This window comes from Oncorhynchus mykiss, chromosome 10, assembly GCF_013265735.2.
Source record: "Oncorhynchus mykiss isolate Arlee chromosome 10, USDA_OmykA_1.1, whole genome shotgun sequence".
NCBI classification, from domain to species: Eukaryota; Metazoa; Chordata; class Actinopteri; order Salmoniformes; family Salmonidae; genus Oncorhynchus; species Oncorhynchus mykiss.
This window is the reverse complement of record NC_048574.1, coordinates 40879100-40903334: the sequence shown is the minus strand read 5'-3', so window position 1 is coordinate 40903334 and position 24235 is coordinate 40879100. Positions and strand designations below refer to the sequence as shown.

General features: G+C 42.6%; 1 protein-coding gene across 3 annotated transcripts in view; it reads right to left on the bottom strand.

The window, feature by feature from the left end:
• Window positions 1–22225, bottom strand: part of LOC110533885 (ubiquitin carboxyl-terminal hydrolase 32) — a 28881-nt gene extending 6656 nt beyond the window's left edge. Inside the window, exons 1-23 of one of the 3 annotated variants that reach the window (XM_036990284.1) lie at window positions 21964–22225; window positions 13628–13755; window positions 11855–11960; window positions 11467–11585; window positions 10948–11107; window positions 10704–10835; window positions 10508–10615; window positions 5867–5982; window positions 5672–5734; window positions 5491–5574; window positions 5330–5391; window positions 5129–5231; window positions 4828–5020; window positions 4505–4668; window positions 4254–4394; window positions 4026–4146; window positions 3202–3356; window positions 2965–3046; window positions 2804–2878; window positions 1194–1332; window positions 936–1041; window positions 608–781; window positions 250–424 (exon numbers count right to left, since the gene is read on the bottom strand). In XM_036990284.1, the coding sequence (XP_036846179.1) occupies window positions 250–424; window positions 608–781; window positions 936–1041; window positions 1194–1332; window positions 2804–2878; window positions 2965–3046; window positions 3202–3356; window positions 4026–4146; window positions 4254–4394; window positions 4505–4668; window positions 4828–5020; window positions 5129–5231; window positions 5330–5391; window positions 5491–5574; window positions 5672–5734; window positions 5867–5982; window positions 10508–10615; window positions 10704–10835; window positions 10948–11107; window positions 11467–11585; window positions 11855–11960; window positions 13628–13755; window positions 21964–22021 (2764 nt within the window). In that variant the 5' untranslated portion in view covers window positions 22022–22225. The remainder of the gene's footprint in view (window positions 1–249; window positions 425–607; window positions 782–935; window positions 1042–1193; window positions 1333–2803; window positions 2879–2964; window positions 3047–3201; window positions 3357–4025; window positions 4147–4253; window positions 4395–4504; window positions 4669–4827; window positions 5021–5128; window positions 5232–5329; window positions 5392–5490; window positions 5575–5671; window positions 5735–5866; window positions 5983–10507; window positions 10616–10703; window positions 10836–10947; window positions 11108–11466; window positions 11586–11854; window positions 11961–13627; window positions 13756–21963) is intronic. The other 2 variants (XM_036990283.1, XM_021618463.2) reach the window with 2 other exon arrangements.
• Window positions 22226–24235: the final 2010 nt, after the last annotated feature.

The following is a 24235-nucleotide window of genomic DNA, read 5'->3' as shown; positions in this document are numbered from 1 at the left end:
CAAAGACAAAAGTGTTGCAGAGGCACGGGATCCAATATACTTTCTCTCACAAGACAACAGGAACAAAGGAGCTTTCTATTCAAAACCACACTGTTACTGTAAAGCTCTGAGGCGAGCACAGGAAAGGGTGGACAGGCGACAGACATCCTGAGACAAATATCTCCAATATGATGGTAATCTTTGAAGTTTCGGGAAATATTTTCTGGATGTTGAACTGTAGTACTGTATACACTGCATTATAAGGCTCACCTATGATCTCCAAGTGCATGGAGTTATCCATGGGTAGGGGGAGAGAGAGGAAGTTGAAGGGGTCGAAGCGTGCACTGACATGGCCACAGGTCTTGCACTTGACCTGTGACCTGAGCTGGCCATGGAACAGATCCACCACAATGGAGCGGTTCCTCCTCAAGTGATTCTCCCACGCCTGGGGGAACACAACACCACATCCTCACACCAGACAACTTCTAGCAGTTCAAGATGGCACAGAAAGCTAATATTACACCCACAAATCAACATTTACACTCAACAGTTACATAAGGTAATTCACCCAGGGTCTTGTTTCTGGATTGCTTCACTATGAAAAGAGGAAAAGTGTCTGAACACTGACCTCAGAAGCCACCTCCCAGTCTGGCCGCCCGTCGCTGTCCTTCAGCTCTACGTAGGGTTTCTCGTGAACGCGGTTCAGGTCCTCGTGAAGGCCATCCAGCAGGAAGGCCAGCAGCTCCTGGGAGTCCTGCTGCTGGAAGCCATTGAACCGCGGGGCGTACTTCGCTATCGTCCACTGACGGAAGAGACAGGGGAGAGACAAGGACAGAAGGGAAAAGACAACCATTTGACTCTTGTTTTTTAGGTTGAAAGACTGCACTTTTTAGGTTGGTAGACTCTAGCGTTATTGTGGGGGGGGGGGTCAGTTGAAGGCTTGTTTGTGGACGTACTCTGAGTTTCAGAGGGGCCAAGTTCTTTTGTGTTCCGCTCCACAACTCTTGTACCAGATCGCCATAGCATTTGGCCATGTGACCACGCATCCCAATGGGATTGGTCCTGTTATGAAGAGAAACAGTACAAATAATCTTGCACACTCATCTCTGCTTGCTGTGGGTTTATTTAACCAAAGTTTTGCTCAAAGTATATAACAAGCATTATTTTATAATAAGAATGCATTCTTGTAAATCTAAGATAATGCACACGTATACCTGTTGAGCTCATAGAGGTGGTTTCCTGAGGTGAAGTAGTCTGTGAGAGGCTTGGTGTTGCTCACACACTGGATACTGGAGTTCATGAAGCACGTGTTGCCAAGGTTGCTCAGTCCAGTCGCACCTTTCTCAGTAGGGACTGTGAACAGGAGGAGGCAACAGTCTGAGGCGGCTATTTAACCGTCAAAGGCTTCTACAACAGTCAGTACGACCCCTTTAATGTTGCGTGAAAGCAAAAACGAGTATTGTCTGACAGGCTTATCTATAATATATCAAAGTACTTATCAGCTCAGTTAGTGTTACATTCTTAATAGAGTCATTCCATGTCAATTCACCAAGCCATGACACCCACCATCACAGATTATTCTGAAATTGTTTCTAAAGTTAGAAACAGATTTTATTTGTATTTTTATTTAACTAGGCAAGTCAGTTAAGAACAAATTCATATTTACAATGACGGCCTACCCCGGCCAAACCCGGACGACGCTGGTACAATTGTGCGCCACCCTATGGGACTCCAAATCACGGCCGGTTGTGATGCAGCCTGGAATCGAACCAGGGTCTGTAGTGACGCCTCTAGCACTGAGATGCAGTGCCTAAGCCCGCTGCAACTCGGGAGCTAAGATTAGCATTCCTTCAACATTATTTTGTTGACATATAATTTGATCTCTGAGAAATTGATTGCACCTAAATTGGCTATTTTAAAATGTAAAGGATATACATATTATATTCAATTAATATAGTACCCAACATCCAATTTGGACCAAACTTCTTCCGACCATTGAAAGACAATAAAAAGCTCAAAAGCCACCCACGGACTCCCCCCCCACACACCACCACAACAACCAGTATATACAGTATCAGTATGGAGCTAAGGCTTGGAGTATTGATTCTTCATCCTATGTAATGTATTCCCTGTGAATCTGGCGATGTCCCCTCCCGTTTAGAGAAATTAGCCATTGAAGTTGCTTGCATTATTTACCATAAATTAGTGTGAAAGTACCAGGTTATTCCCACTAGATGCTGCAGTTCCTGCTATGGCCACACACTTTTATAAAATTTTCTGGTCTCTTGTGTTTATTAAATGAATTACAAAATGTTCTTTGCAATTTTGGGTAGAAAATCAATAGCTTTTGCTCATGGTGAAAATAAATCGTTAAGCCAGTCCTCCATGAAAGCAATTCAGTTTGTCCTTCTCTTAGCAACCTAATGCTTCAACCCCATTCTCTTTGAATAGTCCAACAAATGGCAGTTCTCTGAGGGCTATCCCTATGTTGCTTGTGGGTGGCTGTTGACCATTGTATTGAATTCCTCATGTCTTACTCATTGTTAGGAAGAATTATGGTCCAAAATCAGATGTTCGGTATATGAATACTATAAATTAAAAATGGCCAAGTTGGGTGCAAACAATTAGCTTAATTTCTCAGAGATCAAATTATATTTCAACAAAATAATGTTTCAGGAATGCTAATCTTATCCTTTTCCAACTACAGAAATTGAGATGGTGGGGGTCAAAATCCTCTTTCTTGTGCATTTTGAGGTGGACTGACCCAATAAGGATTACACAATAGTAGTACTATTGGTGTAGCTGTATGCAGTAATGGTCTTACCATTGTGTCTGTTCATCCTGTTGTTGTTAGCAATGAAGGACATCTCCTCAGGCCAGCTCATGTCCTTGCTCCTTACTAATTAACACAAAGAAACCGTCATCTACTCATCCTGACAATACATGATGAATCTATTTAACACAGAGACTCATTATGATACATACCTTCTATAACCATGTACTGTTCATCTGGGATCTTCAACCCCTCCAGGGAATGGTCTTCATCATCAAGAAGGGTCAGATAATTCTGTGGAATACATTGTTTTGAAAGGTATTTGAGATTGAACTGTAAAAATACAAATAAAATGTGGAGTGCATTTGTGTGTGCATCGGAGCTTAGGTGTTTACTGTGCGTGTGTAGTGTATGTTGATGATGGGTCAACCTTCTGAATCCCCACCCACCTCATTGTTAAAGAGCCACAGGCGCATGTCTTCCTCCTTGATGCGGAGTCTCTGGGCCAGGTACTCATGGATGTCTTTGATGGTGCCCATCCTACTGAAACAGCCCGTGTAGACCAGCACACGTTTTAAGGGGGCACTAGGAGAGGGGACATTACCTGGGGATGGACCGGGAGACACCATTGATTACTGTTCATAGATGGAAAACTATAAAACGCTTGTGGTAGCTCATTTCCAGAATATTTTGCTGTGGCCAAAGGCTCTGCCAATCAATGAGGCCTAACTTGAGATCCGCGCAGATCATGAATTGACGTCGGTGGATCGTGCACATCTTAGGATATTGCCTATTAGGATATTGCCATCTTAGGATAGTGTCACAGAAAAAAAAGGGTGTATGCATAGTGAGCACCCAGTTCCCCACACAGAAGTGATCTCACATGACTGAGATTAATGTGACCCCGTGGTGCCACCAGTCCTGTGACATCCACGTAAAAAAGAAGAAGATTTATTGGTTGTGTGGAGAGAGAATAGATAGCTGATCTCACAAGCTGCACACGCGGGAACTATTATTCAACAAGACAAACTATTCTAGCAAAAATAGTACAACTTTTTGAAATTAGTTGAATGTAGAGTATGATCTAATCAGACACGCTTCAGACAAAAGGTCTGACTGTCAGATAATCAGATTACAACACGGATGTAAAAATAGACTCACAGCGTGGCACTGACCCTGCCACACTCTTGGAGCAGAAAGTCACTAGGCCATTGTGCTACTCTTGTCTCTCCTTTGGAGAGGTGCTGGAGACACATGCAGGGGAAGCTCTTACCCATATTGACCCAGACGTTGTTCTGGGGGGTGCGGGCGGGGGGCTGCTGCTGCCTCAGGAAGAGCAGGTGGCGGGGGAACAGCTCTAGCTCAGCACAGTCTGTCTTGGTGTTTCTGATCACCTGGGAATACCCACAGGAGAAGAGGAGAGGGGACGGGAATATGAGGTTAACACAATATCAGGATTAATAACGGTAACTGGAAAATCCACAAGTTAAACTGTACATACCGGCCTGGGGAGACTCAGGTTGGCTCCGTACCAGTGGTAGAGTGCCCTCCACACCGGCTCTGGCACAACCTCAAAGTCCCTGCTTAGAATCAGGGATGGGGAGCGCCTCAGTAGGCCCCCCTCCATGGTCAATGTGGGAGCCTGGGGAAACAGTTCAAGAGGGGCAGGGTTAAAACTGAAACAATATGGCAATGTCAGTTTGAGGAATAGGAACATACTTCCACAGTGTTGTTTGTGGTGGTGGTGTCTACCTTTAAGGGCTCCGACATAACCAGAGGCTGGTTGTCGATGGCCCCAGGCCTTAGAACCGCCATGTTCACATCAGCCCCCAGGAAGCACTGGTTGTCTGCATCTGGGGTCTCATGCTGCCGGGCAAAGCAAATATCCGTAGCAGTCGAGCCCAGGGGTAGAAGGCCTAAAGAGAGCAAATTGTTTTAATTGTTTTCAGTGACATTCAATGGAAAACTCACTCTCAGGTATGCAATAGTTAACAACTAAGTGGAATATTTCCTTAAGCTATACTAGTATCCAACTGTTTTGCTAAATGCAATGCTGAGAATTCTTAGCCACTCACTGCCACTGGTTGTCTCAGAGGCCTCTGATGCACTGGAGATGTTGTCTGAGAACTTTTCCTCTGGGGAGCTGTGGGAGCTGGCCATGCTCTCCCCCTCTGGGCCCTGCTCTGCCCTGGCCTGCGTCTGGGCCCCTACACCACTCCTCCCTGTGCCAAACACTGACGGCTGTTCCACCACGATGTGCGTGTTGTCCTGGACGAGGCGCCAACAACCACAACAGCAAAGAGATTATATTGTAGAGTGGGCACATTATGAGAAACAGATGATCATGGTGTCAAGCAGCTAAAAAGCCTTGCTTACATATTTGACGTAGTCTCTCCACTGCTGCCACCACGGCACTGCTATGAGGAACCAGTAGTCTCCTGGCTGGAGGCCATGTCTGCTCTCTCTCTCCAACCAGCCCCTGCAGACACAAGTCAATGAGTTTGTGAGTGGTAGATTGATGAGGGGCATGTGTATGACAGCAGGAGAGGACAATGACATGGTGACAGACACACACACCTGATTATCTTTCCCTCCTCTTCACACGAGGCAGGCCGCAGCCCCAGGACAATATGGCACACCTAGGGACCAACAGGAGAGCAGAAGACTGGTGATCCAGCAGAAAAGCACACACAGCACATAATGATGACCAAAGTAGAAACACAGTGGCTGGCTCTTACCTGAAATAACAGGTTGAGGAACTCATTGGCAAGTGCACTCATCACACTCCATATTTGGTAATCCTCCAGGGTCAAATGCCCTTTCTTAAGAACAAAACAACAAAATTCCAGTTTCAACATTTTCTGACAAAATTGAAGAAATATGTAAAAATTCAAAGCAATGCAGGCAATAAGGTAATACCTTAGTGGTATCATGCTCCTTCAGGATGTCTTCCACAATGGCATGGACATTACTGTGCGTTTCCTAAGGGGACAGAGGCAGTGTAAGATAAGTGGTTACGGGACAGGTTAAAACAAACTAACTACAAACACTACAACAGTTATCATTTTCTACATGATGTCCATCATATGTCCAGTATGGCCAAATGTTACTTACAGGTAGAGGGTCTGTGCGATTGTCTTTCCACACCTCCAGTAATGCCCCAACCATATCTGTGATTTCCTCCCGAGACAGAAGCCCATCATGGTCAACATCAAACACTTTGAAACAGACTGGGGAGAAGAAACAAGGGGAAAGTCCCACATTGAAACAGTTAATAGGCAGGTTTCCATTGACCCAGGTTTATTCAACAAAAGCAATGTCGTAAACAAAATCCTTGCGCCATGTGTAATGGAACTGACCAATGAGAAATTTCAACATTTTTAGCAGTTCGATTTTGTCAAATTTTGTGTTTTTAGAATAAATTACGATTGCTGAATCATTTAAGGTATGCGGGGCACATAATTTAATAACACAACTATAAAACGCCACTCCACAATTCATTCTAATGTCTACTGCTTGCAACATCTATACAAATGATTTTCCTTTGTAGGACAAGGATTGTCCTGACTTTCAATAATGCCGGAATTCCTTCGCCTTGCTTTTCTGGTTGGCTGAATTATTTCAGATCTACAGGATTGCATGTTACGGACCGTGGCGATGTGTTGTCACGTGAGAATTATTACAATATGGCAAATATTCATCCATGCTGGCTTTCGCAGGCTACCTGAGACATACAGACAGGTGGGAGGGCATACAGGCAGGCAGTCAACTATTTATTAATGCGCAATTTTCCTAAATGGGTAATGGAAACACTTCATTTTTATTCAACACTGTAGTTTTTTGAGAAACAAAGTTTTTATTTTAGGTGTGACTAGGGCTGTGGCAGTTATGAAATTTTGTCAGCTGGAGATTGTCAAGCAAATAACTGCCAGTCTTACGGTAATTGACCATTAATTAGCATAAACACGTTTAGCATGTTCTGGCTTCCAAGCATAACCAACAAGACACTGATGAGGACCTTTGGCACATCTACATTTTAAAAAGTCTAATAAATCCATTTAATATAGCCTCCACCATCATAGTCCATTTCAGAAGAACAGAATAGCATATACTTTGAGTTGTCCTTATGTTAGGCCCTGATCTGGCTATGCCATATGGCTGTAGGCAACACTAGTTCATTTAGCAGACAATATTTGCTTAGAATTCCGTGGCATCATTTTTAAAAATTAATATATTTTACAGTATGAAGAATACAATTGAACATAGCTTAATACAATAAAGGATATTTCATAGGAAGTGCATGTGGCTATTCTGTGTTGAGCAGTTAACTAAGAAACTGACACCTCCTACATGCTTAATTTATAGTTTTTTATGCAACTTTAGCTATGATACAAACATTGGGCTATATGTTTTGATGTTTAATACATTCTAAGGCTTCATGATGGGACTAATGATGATTTGAAAAAAGTACGCTGCACACACTTCAGTCTCTCATTCACAATTTGACAAGCACTTGATAATATTCTCTCCAGGCCTCGAATGTCCCGGCGGCATCTCCCTTGTGTGGCCGTGATGCCCCCTAAAAAATTCCAAATCATTGTACAGCCATTGTGCCCTTGGGCTGAATATAATAGGCTAATTATAATTCCCTTCTGCCGACTGCCGTGCTCCGAAGCACCGCTCAGTCACATGGTACTCTCAGATGTAGCCAATGCCCATCACGTGATCGAGTCCTTCCGACAGGCATTTTACCTAAGAAGTAGGCTACAAATTAATGAAGACAGACACATCTGGGACGCAACTGCGAGCATCCCTCAAATTCCAAGTCTCATATTGAAGATGTTAGAACTGTTCACTACTTTTCATCAGCCAATAAGATGAGTAGCCCTAACGGATAGCAAAAGCACAAGCCTATGTCAATCTACTATCCCCCAAAGTACAAAACTTGACCTATTATATTGGTCAACTTGTCCTTCATTCAATAAATAAATATTCCAAACATATCTCTGCGACAGTAGTGGGATCAGACAGCTGCCCAAATGAAATAAAACCACTAGTATCAAAAAAACTTGAGGCTGACCGTTTAGCTTAAAATGTTGATCAACTATTAGGCTATTCCTTCACATAAGCACGGCGCTCCACACACCCGCAGTAGACTATAAGCATGAATGTAACAATATGCAATCAATTAGCGAGTAAACAAGTGATGGCAAATTATGCATGTAATGCTTTATTATAAAGGGGCATTTTTATGGTGAAAATTCTCTTGCCCAAACTTCAATCTCACAAGCATTTGGAAAGTATTCAGACCCCTTGACTTTTTCTACATTTTGTTACGCTACAGCCTCATTCTAAAACTGATTCAATATTATTTTTCCTCAGCAATCTACACACAATACTCCATAATGACAAAGCGAAAACAGGTTTTTAGAAATTGTTGCAAATGTATTAAAAATAAACAGAAATACATTATTTACATAAGTATTCAGACCCTTTGCTATGAGACTCGAAATAGAGCTCCGGTGCATCCTGTTTCCATTGATCATCCTGGATATTTCTACAACTTTATTGGAGTCCACCTGTGGTAAATTAAATTGATTGGACATGATTTGGAAAGGCACACACCTGTCTATATAAGGTCCCACAGTTGACAGTGCATTTCTAAGCAAAAAAAAAACATTCCATAAGGTCGAAGGAATTGTCAGTAGAGCTCAGAGACAGGATTGTGTCAAGGCACAGATCTGGAGAATGGTACAAAAACATTTTTTGCAGCATTGAAGGTCACCCAAGAACACAGTAGCCTCCATCATTCTTAAATGGAAGAACCAAGACTCGTGTGCCTAGAGCTGGCCTCTCAGCCAAACTGAGCAATCGGGGGAGAAGGGCCTTGGTCAGGACCAAGAACCCGATGGTCACTCTGACAGAGCTCCAGAGTTCCTCTGTGGAGATGGGAGAACCATCCACATGGATAACCATCTCTGCAGCCAGAGCCCGGACTTGAATCCAATCGAACATCTCTAGAAAGACCTGAATATAGCTGTGCAGCGACACTCCCCAGCCAACCTGACAGAGCTTGAAAGGATCTGCAGAGAAGAATGGGAGAAACTCCCCAAATGCATGTGCCAGGCATGTAGCGTAATACCAAAGAAGACTAGAGGCTGTAATCGCTCCCAAATGTGTTTCAACAAAGTACTGAGCAAAGGGTCTGAATACTTATGTAAATGTCATATTTTCTAAAAAACAATTTTTGCTTTGTCATTATGAAGTATTGTGTGTAGATTGCTGGGAATAAAATACAATTTAATCAATTTCAGAATAAGGCTGTAACGAAATAAAATGTTGAAAATGTCAGGGGGTCGGAATACATTCCGAATGCACTGTATGCCAGTTAGGCTCAACACCGGTTATAAGGCAGATTAATGTGGTTAATTTTAAAATAAGTTATTTGGCCTTTGTGATACAAACCTTGTCAAAACATATAGGCCTATAGGTTAGCATACATGAGGTGTGTGACTATGATTTGAAAAAGACGCAAAAAAAAGGTATGCACTGTTTCTTGCCCAAGCTGGGCATCATTCACAAGTGATGGGTGACAATATTGGCCTATCAAACTATTCTTTATTTAATGTTGTCTTTACATATATGTGTGATAATAATTATGATTTAGAATGGACCATTATCATTCACCTGTCTCAGAACAGGGGCATGGGGGGGAATTATTATGTACTTAAGTTGCGAATGGAGGACGCTTTTTCATTGGTTCATTTTCATGCCAGTAGGTAGGCTCTACTCCTGTTGTAGCGAAGCAATGCGCTTAATAGTTGAGAAATAAATATAGTAGGTCTAGCCAATGGAAATCTCATGGGATCCTCTGTTTTCTCACACAATTGCATAGCCTATAGAAATGTTGCCCAACATGAGCTCATAGGCACTCATGAAGTGTTTGATTAAACAGCCATCACTTACATTGAGTGGCTGCTGCCAACATACTGACTCAACTTTAATAATGGAAAAATTGATGTAATAAATTTATCACTAGCCACTTTAAACAATGCCACTTATATAATGTTTACATACCCTACATTACTCATCGCATATGTATATACTGTACTCTATACCATCTACTGCATCTTGTCAATGCCGTTCGGCCATCACTCATTCATATATTGTTATGTACATATTCTTATTCATTCCTTTACACTTGTGTGTGTATATAAGGTAGTTGTTGTGAAATTGTTAGATTACTTGTTAGATATTACTGCATGGTCGGAACTAGAAGCACAAGCATTTCGCTACACTCGCATTAACATCTGCTAACCATGTGTATGTGACAAATAACATTTGATTTGATTAGATTTTCGATTACATTTGCGTGAGTGATTACAGGAACAATAGAGTGCTGAGTACCAGGCAGTTAGCAAGTTTAGTAGGCTACTAATGACAATCGGCAGCATCAGAGTCTGGAGAAGCCTAATTACGTGACAAACGGTCACATTGAATTTGACTGCGGTCATGACTCGTGACTACCGGTGTCCCCATAACAGTCACATCACCATAACAGCCCTAGGTGTGACGTCACTATGTCCAGCTGTTTGAATCGACACAAGATCATTTAATAGAAACGCACTGTAGCAGGCAATTCTCATATTCGATTTTCTAAGTGTAAAAAAAAACACTGGAATAGTTAATAGAAACATAGCTAAAGTAATGAAGAAATGACAAACAGCAAGGCTTAATGCTTGTGTATCCACTTACACTTCTGTCTCTCTGCCAAAGGCCCTCTGCAGCAAGCAGATAGGCCACACGAGATTTCCTTGAAATCTATGTGATTGTCCCTGTTTTCATCAAAGGCATGAAACAAACCTGGACACAAAAAGAAATGTTGAAGATGGAAGTAGTAACGATTGCCTTCAAAATAAGTATCCAATAAATCAATCCTGTTTTCTCTTACCTTCACTTAGGGATGCATGAATAGGGGGAGAAACTAACGGGACAAAGGTTTCCAGGTCAAATCGGCCAGTCCGAGATTGAGCTTTCAGCAGCCAGTATCTCTTCTCCAGGTCAATGATATCTGATTCCTCTACTGCAAGAGAAAAATCAATAAGCGGCATGACAAGACTAGTGATCATATCGGACCCTTAGCCTAGGCTATTGTTTAGTATATCTCCCAAAGGATCAGGATGAGCGTCACTCACAGTGTGTTACTCCAGCCAAGGTCTGGTAGAAGGTGGGTGTGTCACTATCGTCTGTCAGAGTGACACACACCCCACTGGACAGGAGCCAGCGGGAGAAGGTGAAAGCATCCTTGTTCTGCAGGAGCCAGCTCTTAAATTTCTCATAATTTACCTTCTCACCCTGGTAAAGAAAATAACAAAAAAGGTGCAAATTATCTTTCTGTGTTAAGTAGCATTAGCAGCCCTGTGCACTTGGTTAAACAGATAAGAAAGCCTAGGTGTGCTAAGTCCTGTCAGCAGTTTACAATTAGATAAGGCATGAGGGTAGATTAGGATGTGGCATTATTGTAGTGAACAGATGTTGCAGATAGAAATAGACCTGGTAATAGAACAAAAAGGTAGCCTAATAAATAACGGGCAACTGAATGGTAATAACTGATTTGCACCCACCCTGGAGGTCATATGTGAAAACATGGCTGTCAAAAGTTGTGTTTAAAACAGTAAAATACATATTCAGTCAACTAAGGCATGCGAGCGGACCTCTGAGAAACACTTCCTGAGAGAAAGTGGGATCTCTCCATCCACGGTCTGCAGCATGCTTTCCATGTCCTCTCGCGTTGCATGATTGCCCGAATCGCTGGCAAACAGACTAAAAATGTCTGAAGGAGAGCATCAAAAGAAGGTTAGCTTGTTATGCAACTCAGTCACATGTGATATTTACAAGGGGATGAATCACAGAAGATATTTTTAAGAAAATAAATGACATACCACACTAAGTGTGAAGATGGTCCATTTGTTTAAACTTTGTTTAAATATTATTCTAACAGAGACCCTAATAAATTATTTATATTATTCTGATTATTCTTGAAATTACATGGTCAACACAAACATCTCTAGTGGTTTCATAAGTCTGTCTTACAATACTCACATTTAGCTTTTTCCTCATCACGTCCTCTAGTCAAGAGAACCAGCCCAACAATGAGGTTGTTGAAGTGCAGGCCTTTAGGGGTCCCGCCGAATGAGCTGTATATCACCTAGAGATAGGGGAAGGGAGCTGGGTTGAGTTCAGGTAAACATGTCAACTCATTCATGCCCAGTCCTGACCTACATTCTTTGACAGGTTGTTTTTTGTAGAGTGAGCGCTGTCGTAGAAATCTTTAAAAAAAAAAAACATTTTCCCCATGCAAATGCAAAAAGTGAAGATTAATTAGAGCTTTAAAAAAGGAGAATGTAGCTTTTTCAAAACCAAATTGCAATTTTTAAAAATGTAAATGGCATGTTATAGAAGGGTACAGACACTTTCTTTTGCGGATTCCCTTGTTTGAGAAACTTACTCCAACCAGCGATTCACGTCCTCATCCTTGTTTTGCAGTACAGTGGCTCAGAAAAAACATGAACAAAGGCTCCAAAAACACCCAAATATGTCCTTTTAGAAACGGGAAAGGTCTCAGTATAGTGATGCAGGTCTTTAGATGTTGTACACGTGAAAGAGTCATTCAGAACTTTATCCGCAATGTTATATTCAATGTTGTTGTGACTCGAGCAATACCTCACCGTCTATCCTAACAGTAGGCTCCACGGATAATGTTAGATAGGGGAAACAGCTCGATGTGCACAAAATGGAATAAAACGATGTGGATAAAGTTCGGAATGACCATTTCCATGTATACAACATCTAAAAGACCTGTGCCACTATACTGAGAGCGTTTCAGTTTTTAAAAGGATGTATTTGTGTGTCTGGAGCATTTGTTCATGTTTTTTGAGCCCCCATACTGCACAACAAGGATTTGGAATTGAATTACTGGTTGGGGTAAGTTTTTCAAAAACAAGGGAAATTGCAACAACAAAAAGTGTCTGGACCCTTCTATAACATTCCATTTACATAAAAAAAAAATCTCTGTTAGTCACTTGGGTAACCAAAATTTGACTACTGATTAGACATACACTGAGTGTACAAAACATTAAGAACACCTGCTCTTTCCATAACAGACTGACAAGGTGAATCCAGGTGAAAACTATGATCCCTTATTGATGTCACATTAAATCCACTTAAATCAGTACAGATGAAGGGGAGGATATAGGTTAAATAATTTTTAAGGCTTAAGACAATTGAGACATGGATTGTGTATGTGTGCCATTCAGAGCCTGATTTAAGTGCCTTTGAACGGGGTATGTAAGTAGGTGCCAGGCGCACCGGTTTGTTACAAGAACTGCAACGATGCTGGGTTTTTCCTGGTCAACAGTTTCCCGTGTGTATCAAGAATGGTAGACCACCCAAAGGACATCCAGCCAACTTGACACCCGTGGGAAGCATTGGAGTCAACATGGGCCAGCATCCCTGTGGAATGCTTGACACCTTGTAGAGTCCATGCCCCGACGAAAGGAAGCTGTTCTGAGGGCAAAAGTTATGCTCGACATAATTTCACTGTCAAGCATAAGTGAAATTATGAATGCTCTGACTTGCAGGACCACATTCCAAAAGCTGTTAGGAAGAGTCAAGCCCGTTTGCTGCTAATGTGAACGAACATCGGAAGAGCACAATAGGCTACAATCCCTCCCATCAGACTGGGCCCTCTATCGGTTTAAATATCAAATGTATTTATATAGCCCTTCTTACATCAGCTGATATATCAAAGTGCTGTACAGAAACCCAGCCTAAAATCCCAAACAGCAAGCAATGCAGGTGTAGAAATAGGCTCACCTCAGCAACCTTGGGTGGTACGACATCTCCCAGCACCTCCCTGAGGAAGCACTGCTGGCTCATATAACAGGACAGGCCACTGGTCCTGCGGAAGGCATCCTTCAGACGCTGGAGCTCCACATCAGTGACTGGGAGGAATAGAGAAACCGTAAGTGTTTAGAAAATATAATTGCTTTTCTGTAAATGAAACACGGACTATGGTTATGGCAGAGCATCAAACCATGGTCACCAATACAAGCAAAGGCTATCTGCTTAACTCCTTTACCCCAACCCACAACCACCATGGCTGTTAAATTGTATTACAATAGCTACCATCATAGCTAATATCAGGGCCTAAAACAAACAGACTTTTCATCAGCTAAAATATTTTTGGGGACATAATTACACACAACCCCCCCACCCAAAAAAGATTTTCATGCTTTGTCATGTTTCTTACACAATAAATGTATTACTAGCAAAAAAGTGATATGGTATATTGATACATTTTATTTCATTTTTTGGGAGGTTCCCGTGGCAACAAAGGCAGGTCACTCAAGCCCTCAGTGACAGTGTGCCTATTAGATAAAGAATCTGACTGGGGCGGCAGGTAGCCTATTGGTTATAGCGTTGGACCAGTAACCGAAAGGTTTTTGGATCACAAATATGTCGTTCTGCCGCTGAACAAGGGGTAGGCCGTTACTGTAAATAAGAATTTGTTAACTTACTTGCCCAGTTAGGTTAAATGAAATAGTAGCCGATGCTAGCACTTGAAGCAAACATTGAAAAACAATATTTCTTGTGAACAAAACAAAGGTAAATAACTAAGAAACACAATAACAGTCTCACTTTTGTACTTGAGTAAATTAGACCAACTTTTATGCATGTGCACAGCACTACTAAAAAATTTACCTTCAGGCCATCTATCAGTACACACAGCTCCCCAGCCAGGCAGTGTTGCTGCGCGTTGCACAAGGTGGGATATATATCATAGGATTAGTATTTGTGTGAGATTCACTACCAGCTACAAAACAAAACGGCAAACACTTTGAAAACAGCTAATGCTGCATTAAATTAGCTATAAAATGTGTACTTGACTTATTGACTGCAGGTGAAGCCCTGACCACCCGCCAACGTGGCTGGTGAAATAGACATCTGACCCATCAATGCCAAAATCTACTCGCATTTGGCAGGGGTTCATTTTAGGCCCTGTAACTTATCAATAATTGTAGGAAGATGCATCTCTGCGACCCAAAGGAAATGGCAAAATTACTAATAACCGACGGTTATGGATGAAGACTGTCATGAAAATAACATAACCGTAATATATATAACGGTTTACACACACACATACACACACGCAGTCAAAGGTTTACACATGTACTCATTCAAGGGTTTTTATTTGTACTATTTTCCACATTGTAGAGTAATAGTAAAGGCATCAAAACTATGAAATAAGACTTGAAGGAGTTCCAACATATGCTGAGCACTTGTTGGCTGCTTTTCCTTCACTCTGCGGGCCCAACTCATCCCAAACTCAATTGGGTTGAGGTCGGGTGATTGTGGAGGCCAGGTCATCTCATACAGCACTCCATCCCTCTCCTTTCTTGGTCAAATAGCCCTTACACAGGTGCCAGAATAACAACCTATCCCTCAACGTAATCAAGACTAAGGAGATGATTGTGGACTACAGGAAAAGGAGCACCGAGCACATCCCCATTCTCATCGATGGGGCTGTAGTGGAGCAGATTGAGGTCTTCAAATTCCTTGGTGTCCACATCAACAACAAACTAGATGGGTCCAAACACACCAAGACAGTCGTGAAGAGGGCACGACAAAGCCTATTCCCCCTCAGGAAACTAAAAACATCTGGCATGGGTCCTGAGATCCTCAAAAGGTTCTACAGCTGCAACATTGAGAGCATCCTGACCGGTTGCAGGTACGGCAAATTGCTCGGCCTCCGACAGCAAGACACTTCAGAGGGTAGTGCGTACGGCCCAGTACATCACTGGGGCAAAGCTGCCTGCCATCCAGGACCTCTACACCAGGCGGTGTCAGAGGAAGGCCCTAAAAATTGTCAAAGACCCCAGCCACCCAGTCATAGACTGTTCTCTCTACTACCGCATGGCAAGCGGTACTGGAGTGCCAAGTCTAGGACTAAAAGGCTTCTCAAGAGTTTTTACCCCCAAGCCATAAGACTCCTGAACAGGTAAACAAATGGTTGTCCGGACTATTTGCATTGTGTGCCACCCCCCAAACCCCTCTTTTACGCTGCTCATAATCTCTGTTTATCTTATATGCATAGTCACTTTAACTACACATTCATGTACATACTACCTAAATTGGCCCAACCAACCAGTGCTCACACACATTGGCTAACCGGGCTATCTGCATTGTGTCCCACCACCCGCCAACCCCTCTTTTTACACTTCTGCTACTCTCTGTTCATCATACACTGCTCAAAAGAATAAAGGCAACACTTAAACAACACAATGTAACTCCAAGTCAATCACACTTCTGTGAAATCAAACTGTCCACTTAGGAAGCAACACTGACAATAATTTTCACATGCTGTTGTGCAAAAGGAATAGACAACAGGTGGAAATTATAGGCAATTAGCAAGACACCCTCAATAAAGGAGTGGTTCTGCAGGTGGTGACCACAGACCACTTCTCAGTTCCTATGCTTCCTGGCTGATGTTTTGGTCACTTTTGAATGCTGGCGGTGCTTTCACTCTAGTGGTAGCATGAGACGGAGTCTACAACCCACACAAGTGGCTCAGGGAGTGCAGCTCATCCAGGATGGCACATCAATGCGAGCTGTGGCAAGAAGATTGGCTGTGTCTGTCAGCGTAGTGTCCAGAGCATGGAGGCGCTACCAGGAGACAGGCCAGTACATCAGGAGACGTGGAGGAGGCCGTAGGAGGGCAACAACCCAGCAGCAGGACCGCTACCTCCGCCTTTGTGCAAGGAGGAGCAGGAGGAGCACTGCCAGAGCCCTGCAAAATGACCTCCAGCAGGCCACAAATGTGCATGTGACTGCTCAAATGGTCAGAAACAGACTCCATGAGGGTGGTATGAGGGCCCGACGTCCACAGGTGGGGGTTGTGCAGCCCAACACCGTGCAGGACGTTTGGCATTTGCCAGAGAACACAAAGATTGGCAAATTCGCCACTGGCGCCCTGTGCTCTTCACAGATGAATGCAGGTTCACACTGAGCACATGTGACAGATGTGACAGTCTGGAGACGCCGTGGAGAACGTTCTGCTGCCTGCAACATTTTGGCGGTGGGTCAGTCATGGTGTGGGGTGGCATTTCTTTGGGGGGCTGCACAGCCCTCCATGTGCTCGCCAGAGGTAGCCTGACTGCCATTAGGTACCGAGATGAGATCCTCAGACCCCTTGTGAGACCATATTCTTGTGCGGTTGGCCCTGGGTTCCTCCTAATGCAAGACAATGTTAGACCTCATGTGGCTGGAGTGTGTCAGCAGTTCCTGCAAGAGGAAGGCATTGATGCTATGGACTGGCCTGCCCGTTCCCAGAATCCAAATGAGCACATCTGGGACATCATGTCTCGCTCCATCCACCAACGCCACGTTGCACCACAGACTGTCCAGGAGTTGGCGGATGCTTTAGTCCAGGTCTGGGAGGAGATCCCTCAGGAGACCATCCGCCACCTCATCAGGAGCATGCCCAGGTGTTGTAGGGAGGTCATACAGGCACGTGGAGGCCACACACACTACTGATCCTCATTTTGACTTGTTTTAAGGACATGACATCAAAGTTGGATCAGCCTGTAGTGTGGTTTTCCACTTTAATTTTGAGTGTGACTCCAAATCCAGACCTCCATGGGTTGATGCATTTGATTTCCATTGGTCATTTGTGTGATTTTGTTGTCAGCACATTCAACTATGTAAAGAAAAATGTATTTAATAAGAATATTTCATTCAGATCTAGGATGTGTTATTTTAGTGTTCCCTTAATTTTTTTGAGCAGTGTATATGCATAGTCACTTTAACGATTACTACATGTACACACAACCTCAATAAGCCTGACTAACATGTATCTGTATATAGCCTTGCTACTCTTTTTTTCAAATGTCTTTTTACTGTTGTTTTATTTCTTTACTTACCTACACCACACACACACCTTTTTTTCTCGCACCATTGGTTGGAGCCTGTAAGTAAGCATTTCACTGCAATCATCTCTCCACTTCGAACAATCACAACTCCCAGAGTGGTGGGGCACGTGCACATCCATGCCTCCTCCTCCACCTGTTGTATTCTGTGACAAATAAACTTTGATTTGAAGGTGTGTAGGGTCATTGTCCTGTTGAAAAACAAATCATAGTCCCACTAAGCTCAAACCAGATGGGATGGCTTATCATTGCAGAATGCTGTGGTAGTCATGCTTGTTAAGTGTGCCTTGAATTCTAAATACGTCAGACAGTGGCACAAGGAAGGCACCCCCACACCATCACACCTCCTCCTCCATTCTTCACGGTGGGAACGACACATGCGGAGATCATCCTTTCACCTACTCATCGTCTCACAAAGACACGGCTGTTGGAACCAAAAATCTCAAATTTGGACTCATCAGACCAAAGGACAGATTTCCACCAGTCTAATGTCCATTGCTCGTGTTTCTTGGCCCAAGCAAGTCTCTTCTTCTTATTGGTGTCCTTTAATAGTGGTTTCTTTGCAGCAATTCAACCATGAAGGCCTGAGTCACAGTCTCCCCTGAACAGTTGATGTTGAGATGTGTGTTATTTGAATTCTGTGAAGCATTTATTTGGGCTGCAATTTCTGAGGCTCTGCAGCAGAGGTAACTCTGGGTCTTCCTTTCCTGTGGCGGTCCTCATGAGAGCCAGTTTCATCATAGCGCTTGATGGTTTTTGCGACTGCACTTGAAGAAACCTTCAAAGTTCTTGAAATTTTCCAGATTGACTGACCTTCATGTCTTAAAGTAATGATGATGGACAGTTGTTTCTCTTTGCTTATTTGCACTGTTCTTGCCATAATATGGACTTGGTCTTTCACCAAATAGGGCCATCTTCTGTATAACACCCCTACCTTGTCGCAACACAACTGATTGGCTTAAACACATTAAGAAGGAATGAAATTCCACAAATTAACTTTTAACAAGGCACACCTGTTAATTGAAATGCATTCTAGAAAACTACCTCATGAAGCTTGTTGAGAGAATGCCAAGAGTGTGCAAAGCTGTCAAGGCAAAGGGTGGCTCCTTTGAAGAATCTCAAATATATATTGATTTGTTTAACGCTTTTTGTTACTACATAATTCCATGTGTTACTTCATAATTCTGATGTCTTCACTATTATTCTACAATGTAGAAAATAGTACAAATAAAGAAAAACCCTGGAATGAGTACGTGTCCAAACTTTTGACTGGTACTATATATTTATTTATTTAACTAGGCAAGTCATTTAAGAACAAATTCCTATTTACAATGACAGCCTACTGGGGAACAGTGGGTTAACTACCTTGTTAATCTAAATAAATTTGGCTGTATGTATTTTTAGATATAGGCCTATTATAAATGCGTATTGTTGATGCATCACCATATTAATTGCAAAAAGAAGTACATAACTTGAAGCTACATATTATTTTGACAGAGGTAATGAACTTTCCATTGATCAGCACAGCAATTGATAAAACAGAACCATGTTTGAAACACAAGTGATACTGAGCTTAATTCAATATTACACAGGTAAGCCAGCAGTTACAGAAATCAGGAATGCAGACAGGCTCTATCTGAGCTACTGTGTCCAACACACCACCACTTTCTGTTATGATGGGCATGATGGGCAACTACTGACCAAAAAAAGGATGTTATTATGATTACATGTTTTTCTAAAATAAAGGTTTAAGGAAATACAGGCAGGCACCACAGTACTACAAGAAAAAACAGCTAAATCAAGCCTGATGGTATTGTAAGTATAAAAGCAAAGCTTGCATTCATTTAATTTTAAAAAGTATAAAAAGTAGCGTAATGGGATAATGTCATACTGTGGTGTGTGAAGAATCCAATACTGTACCTTGTATGCGGTACAAATCACATTATTGTGGATGCACCTCCTCTAAGAGTTCCAATTAGGTTGTTTGAGAAGGTTTGAATTCTAAGCAACCTGCCTACTCAAACGTAATTTGAAGCACAATACCAACATAGCGATGGTAGTAGGTCAAAGCGGTGTGCTGGAAAACTTGGTAGAGCATGGGTGGAATAGACATTGTGGTGCTCATGTGAATTTCCTTTCTTTTTCATCTTCAGACCAATTTATTTATTTTGTATTTATCCGTTATTTGACCAGGTAAGTTGACTGAGAACACTTTCTCATTTGCAGCAACGACCTGGGGAATAGTTACAGGGGAGAGGATGGGGATGAATGAACCAATTGTAAACTGGGGATTATTAGGTGACCATGATAGTTTGAGGGCCAGATTGGGAATTTAGCCAGGACACCGGGGTTAACACCCCTACTCTTACGATAAGTGCCATGGGATCTTTAATGACCTCAGAGAGTCAGGACACCCGTTCAACGTCCCATCCGAAAGACTCTACCCTACACAGGGCAGTGTCCCCATTTACTGCCCTGGGGCATTGGGATATATTTTTTAGACCAGAGGAAAGAGTGCCTCCTACTGGCCCTCCAACACCACTTCCAGCAGCATCTGGTCTCCCATCCAGAAACTGACCAGAACCAACCCTGCTTAGCTTCAGAAGCAAGCCAGCAGTGGTATGCAGGGTGGTATGCTACCAATGCCTATTCTTACTTAAAACTTTTTTTTTATCATCATGAATACGATAAAATGAAACATTGGCACAGCACCAGACAGACAACATCAACGATACAGTACTGGCAGACACACACATACACCGTCATCGTCAGTATAGCTACTACTAGTTAGCTCTAACTACCGGTAGGGCACTAGAGTGGTGCCTCGGTATAAGTCATGCATCTCAATGCTAGAGGCATCACTACAGACCATGGTTTGATCCTGGGCTGTATCACAACTGATTGGGAGTCCCATAGGGCGGCGCACAATTGACCCAGTGTCGTCCGGGGTAGGGATTGGCAGGGGTAGGCCATCATTGTAAATAATAATTATTTCTTAACTGACTAGTTAAATAAAAATAAAAACAATTATAAGATGGCCTTACAGGTCCCTGATTGCACAGTTGCTGTTCCAGCGCTAGGCTAGGCCTGAATATCATAACATACCATGAATATGATAAATTGCAAACTTAGAGCACCAGAAAGACAAAGGGTTTGTTGATAAATTCACTCTGGCTATCTTTGCACTCTACACACACGTACATTGTAATATTGTTGCATGGTGGTATTATACATTTTGTATTGTAGATATATAGTGGTGTAACTATGTTCTATGATGTACTGTTTTATATGTAATGTAAGTGCCTTGGACCCCAGGAAGAGTCGGGGATCCCTAATAAATACAAATACTCCAATTTAAAAGCACTTTTGTCCGTGTGTGCCAGAGCGCAGAATAACAGACTTAATGATTAACGCCCAACACCCGTTGAATATGACTCTTGCCAGTAAACGTATGCAAAGAAACGGTATTAAATTGACAATGTATCGCAGTGCTAGCTGTGCCACTAGAGATTCTGGGTTCGAGTCGAGGCTCTGCGGTGACCGGCCGCGACCGGGAGACCCAATTGGCCCAGTACCAACGGTTAAGCTGCGTTGCGTTTCGGAGGACGCACGGCTCTCGACCTTCGCCTCTCCCGAGTCCGTACGGGAGTTGCAGCGATGGGACAAGACTTTAACCAATTGGATACCACGAAATTGGGGCGAAAACGGGTGAAATTGACAATGTCAACAAACAGCTAGCGTTAGCCTCTCAGTGCAGCTGCTACTTGGTGGTGTCATTCATGCACTTCTAGATGACAGGGCATTGACAGTTACTGTACACAGCTAGCTACCAGTAGCTCTAGGCCTTATTTTCCGTCGTTGGCCTCTCCCCAATACCTATGTCATCATCAACCTATCCTGATCCCGAGGGCAGTACTGTAACGTACATCTTTAGGGTAAAAAAAAAAAGAATAGTATGTAAACTAACTAACCGCAGTACTGCGTCTTATTACCGTTAATGCTAGCCTGAAGCTAGCAGTACTAGCTACCCATTTGAATTAAACCTTAGTCCACTAACGTTAGCTAGTTAATTGCCTGCCCTAACGTTAGCTAGCTAGTAACGTTAGCAACGTATTACTCATCCAACAGAGCTAGCATAAACGAAGTTAGCCAGCTAGCTAATGAATCTAACGCTAATGTTGACAGCTAGCTAGCCAAGGTTAGCAAATGGTCAATTATGTTTACCTCTGTTGATAGCCTCGTCATACGAAAGGAAACCTATCCTTGACTCTTTGGCTCCCATGTTTTCCTCATTTCATAGCAGCAGCCTTACAAATATAAAAGGCAGCTAGCAACTGCTTTGTTCATTTAACTAGCTTGTACACTGCGGTCAAAACTATCTAATAATGCCTTGCGTATACCGAAGCTTTGCCGATGCCTCTTCGACTAAAAGTCACGTGATCACCTGTCAAGGCCAATAGTATCCAGCTGCAGCCCCGCAGAAGGCAGTGACTATTGCCGCGTTCAAAACAACTGGGACCTCGGATAACTAAATCAGTGCTTTCAAGACCGCTAGGAACTCGGGGAAAAAGCGATATTTCTAAAGCTTCGACTTTCCAACCTGAAGATCACCGACTTCATGATTTGACCTCGGTTATTTTCGAGTTCCTATTTGTCTTGAAAACACCATAAAACTAGCTTGTCACTAAACCAATACCCATCTATTGTCTGTGGTCAATCCCTACCACATAGATGTGAACTTTTCTTTCCTAGATTCCTTTCCTCGCTCCCTTGCATTTCCTAATTTCTTATATTCCTTTCCTAATTTCATTTTCTTCTTCCTTTCCTTGCCCCTCTACTGGTCATAGTTAATCTCAACCACATACATGTAAACGCCTCCTTTTCTTTCTTGAAATTATTTTCCTCTCCATTCCTAGCTTCCTCTCCTCCTTCCAAAGTTCTCTTTCCTTATCTCCTTACCTTTCCTAGTTAATTTTTCCTTTCCTAGCTCCCTTGTCCTAGCTTCCTTTCCTTTTCTCCTTTTCTCACTCCATTTCCTTTCCTGGTTCCCTTTATTTTCCTCCTTTCCTAGCAATCCTTTTCTTTCCTAGCTTCCTTTCCTCCTTTCCTAGCTTCCTCAACTCCATCCCTAGTTCCCTTTCCTTATCTCCTTTCCTAGCTAATTTCCACCTTTCCTAGCTCCCTTTCCTTGTTCCTTTTCCTTCTTCCCTTTCTTCTATCATTTTATTTCCTAGATTCCTTTTCCTTGCTCCCTTTTTTTGTCCTTTCCACTCTCCTGTCCTTTCCTAGCACCCTTCTTTTCCTCCTTTCCTAGCTTCTTTCCTAAATTCCATTCTTTCCCTAACTCCTTTCCCCTCCTCCTTCCCTATCTCCTTTCTTTTCCTAGCTTCCTTTCCTTCTTTCCTGGCTTCCTATTCTCCCCTACCCCCATTTCCTCGCTCCCTTCCCAATCTCCCTTTCTTTATCCCCTTTATTTTCCTAGCTCCTTTCCTCCTTTCCTAGCTCCCTTTCCTTGCTTCCTTTTCTCTTTCCTTTAATTTCCTCATTTTATTTCCTAGAACCCTTTCCTTTCCCTATTTCATAGTTGGCAGGACGAGCAGCTGGCGAGAGCCTATTGGTTCGTTCTTACAGGCCTCGGCAGTTCCAAATCTAGCATGTATTTTTATATTTTCCATTAGGGAGCGCCTACTCTGTGAAGTGCGCATGTGCAATAACTCAATTCGCATTGCACTGATTCTGAACAACATCCTTTTTCATTTGTTTATATATATATATAATTTTTATTTTACTTTTGCATATTGTAAGGTGTACAAAACTTAGTAATCTCTGTTGGCAACAAATGTTCGTTTTGGGAACAGAAAACTGTTTTGAAATCAAATGTTTCATCGATGAGAAAATGAGCAGAAAGTCGGCCAAAATCCTTCTAGTTCCATCTTCTCTCACTGCCGACCACTGGGCTTCCTCTCATCACCATATTTGGTGGTGAGTGGAAACGCCAGGAGGATACTTCAGATCTATAAATCCGATTAAACATCTGGCTCATTCTATTTGTGCCACGGCTAGTAGTTAGGAAAGGAAGAAGGGAGCGAGGTAAGAAGGAAAGGAGCTAAGGAAAGGGACATATTTTCCTTCCTTGAATTAGGAAAGGATGAAAGGATGCAAATAAAGTAGGAAAGGAAGCTAGGAAAGGATGATTATAAAGGGAAATTACTATTTTACCGTTCAATTTAAATGGGGTGGGGACGTCTCAAGGATCCCGGACAGCAAGGACAGATAAAAAAGGAGTTCACATGTATGTGGTAAGGATTAACCACGGCCAGTAGATGGCGATAGTATTGGTTTAGTGACAGGCTAGTTTAAGTTACAGGCTACTACGGGGCTGCAACTGGATGCAGTTCATCAAAGCCCTTGAAATATTTCAGCAAGTTTACATAATCAAGACTTACTGACTTGAGTAAGTTTGTGTTATTGCCAAAGAATAACCGACACAGATTCA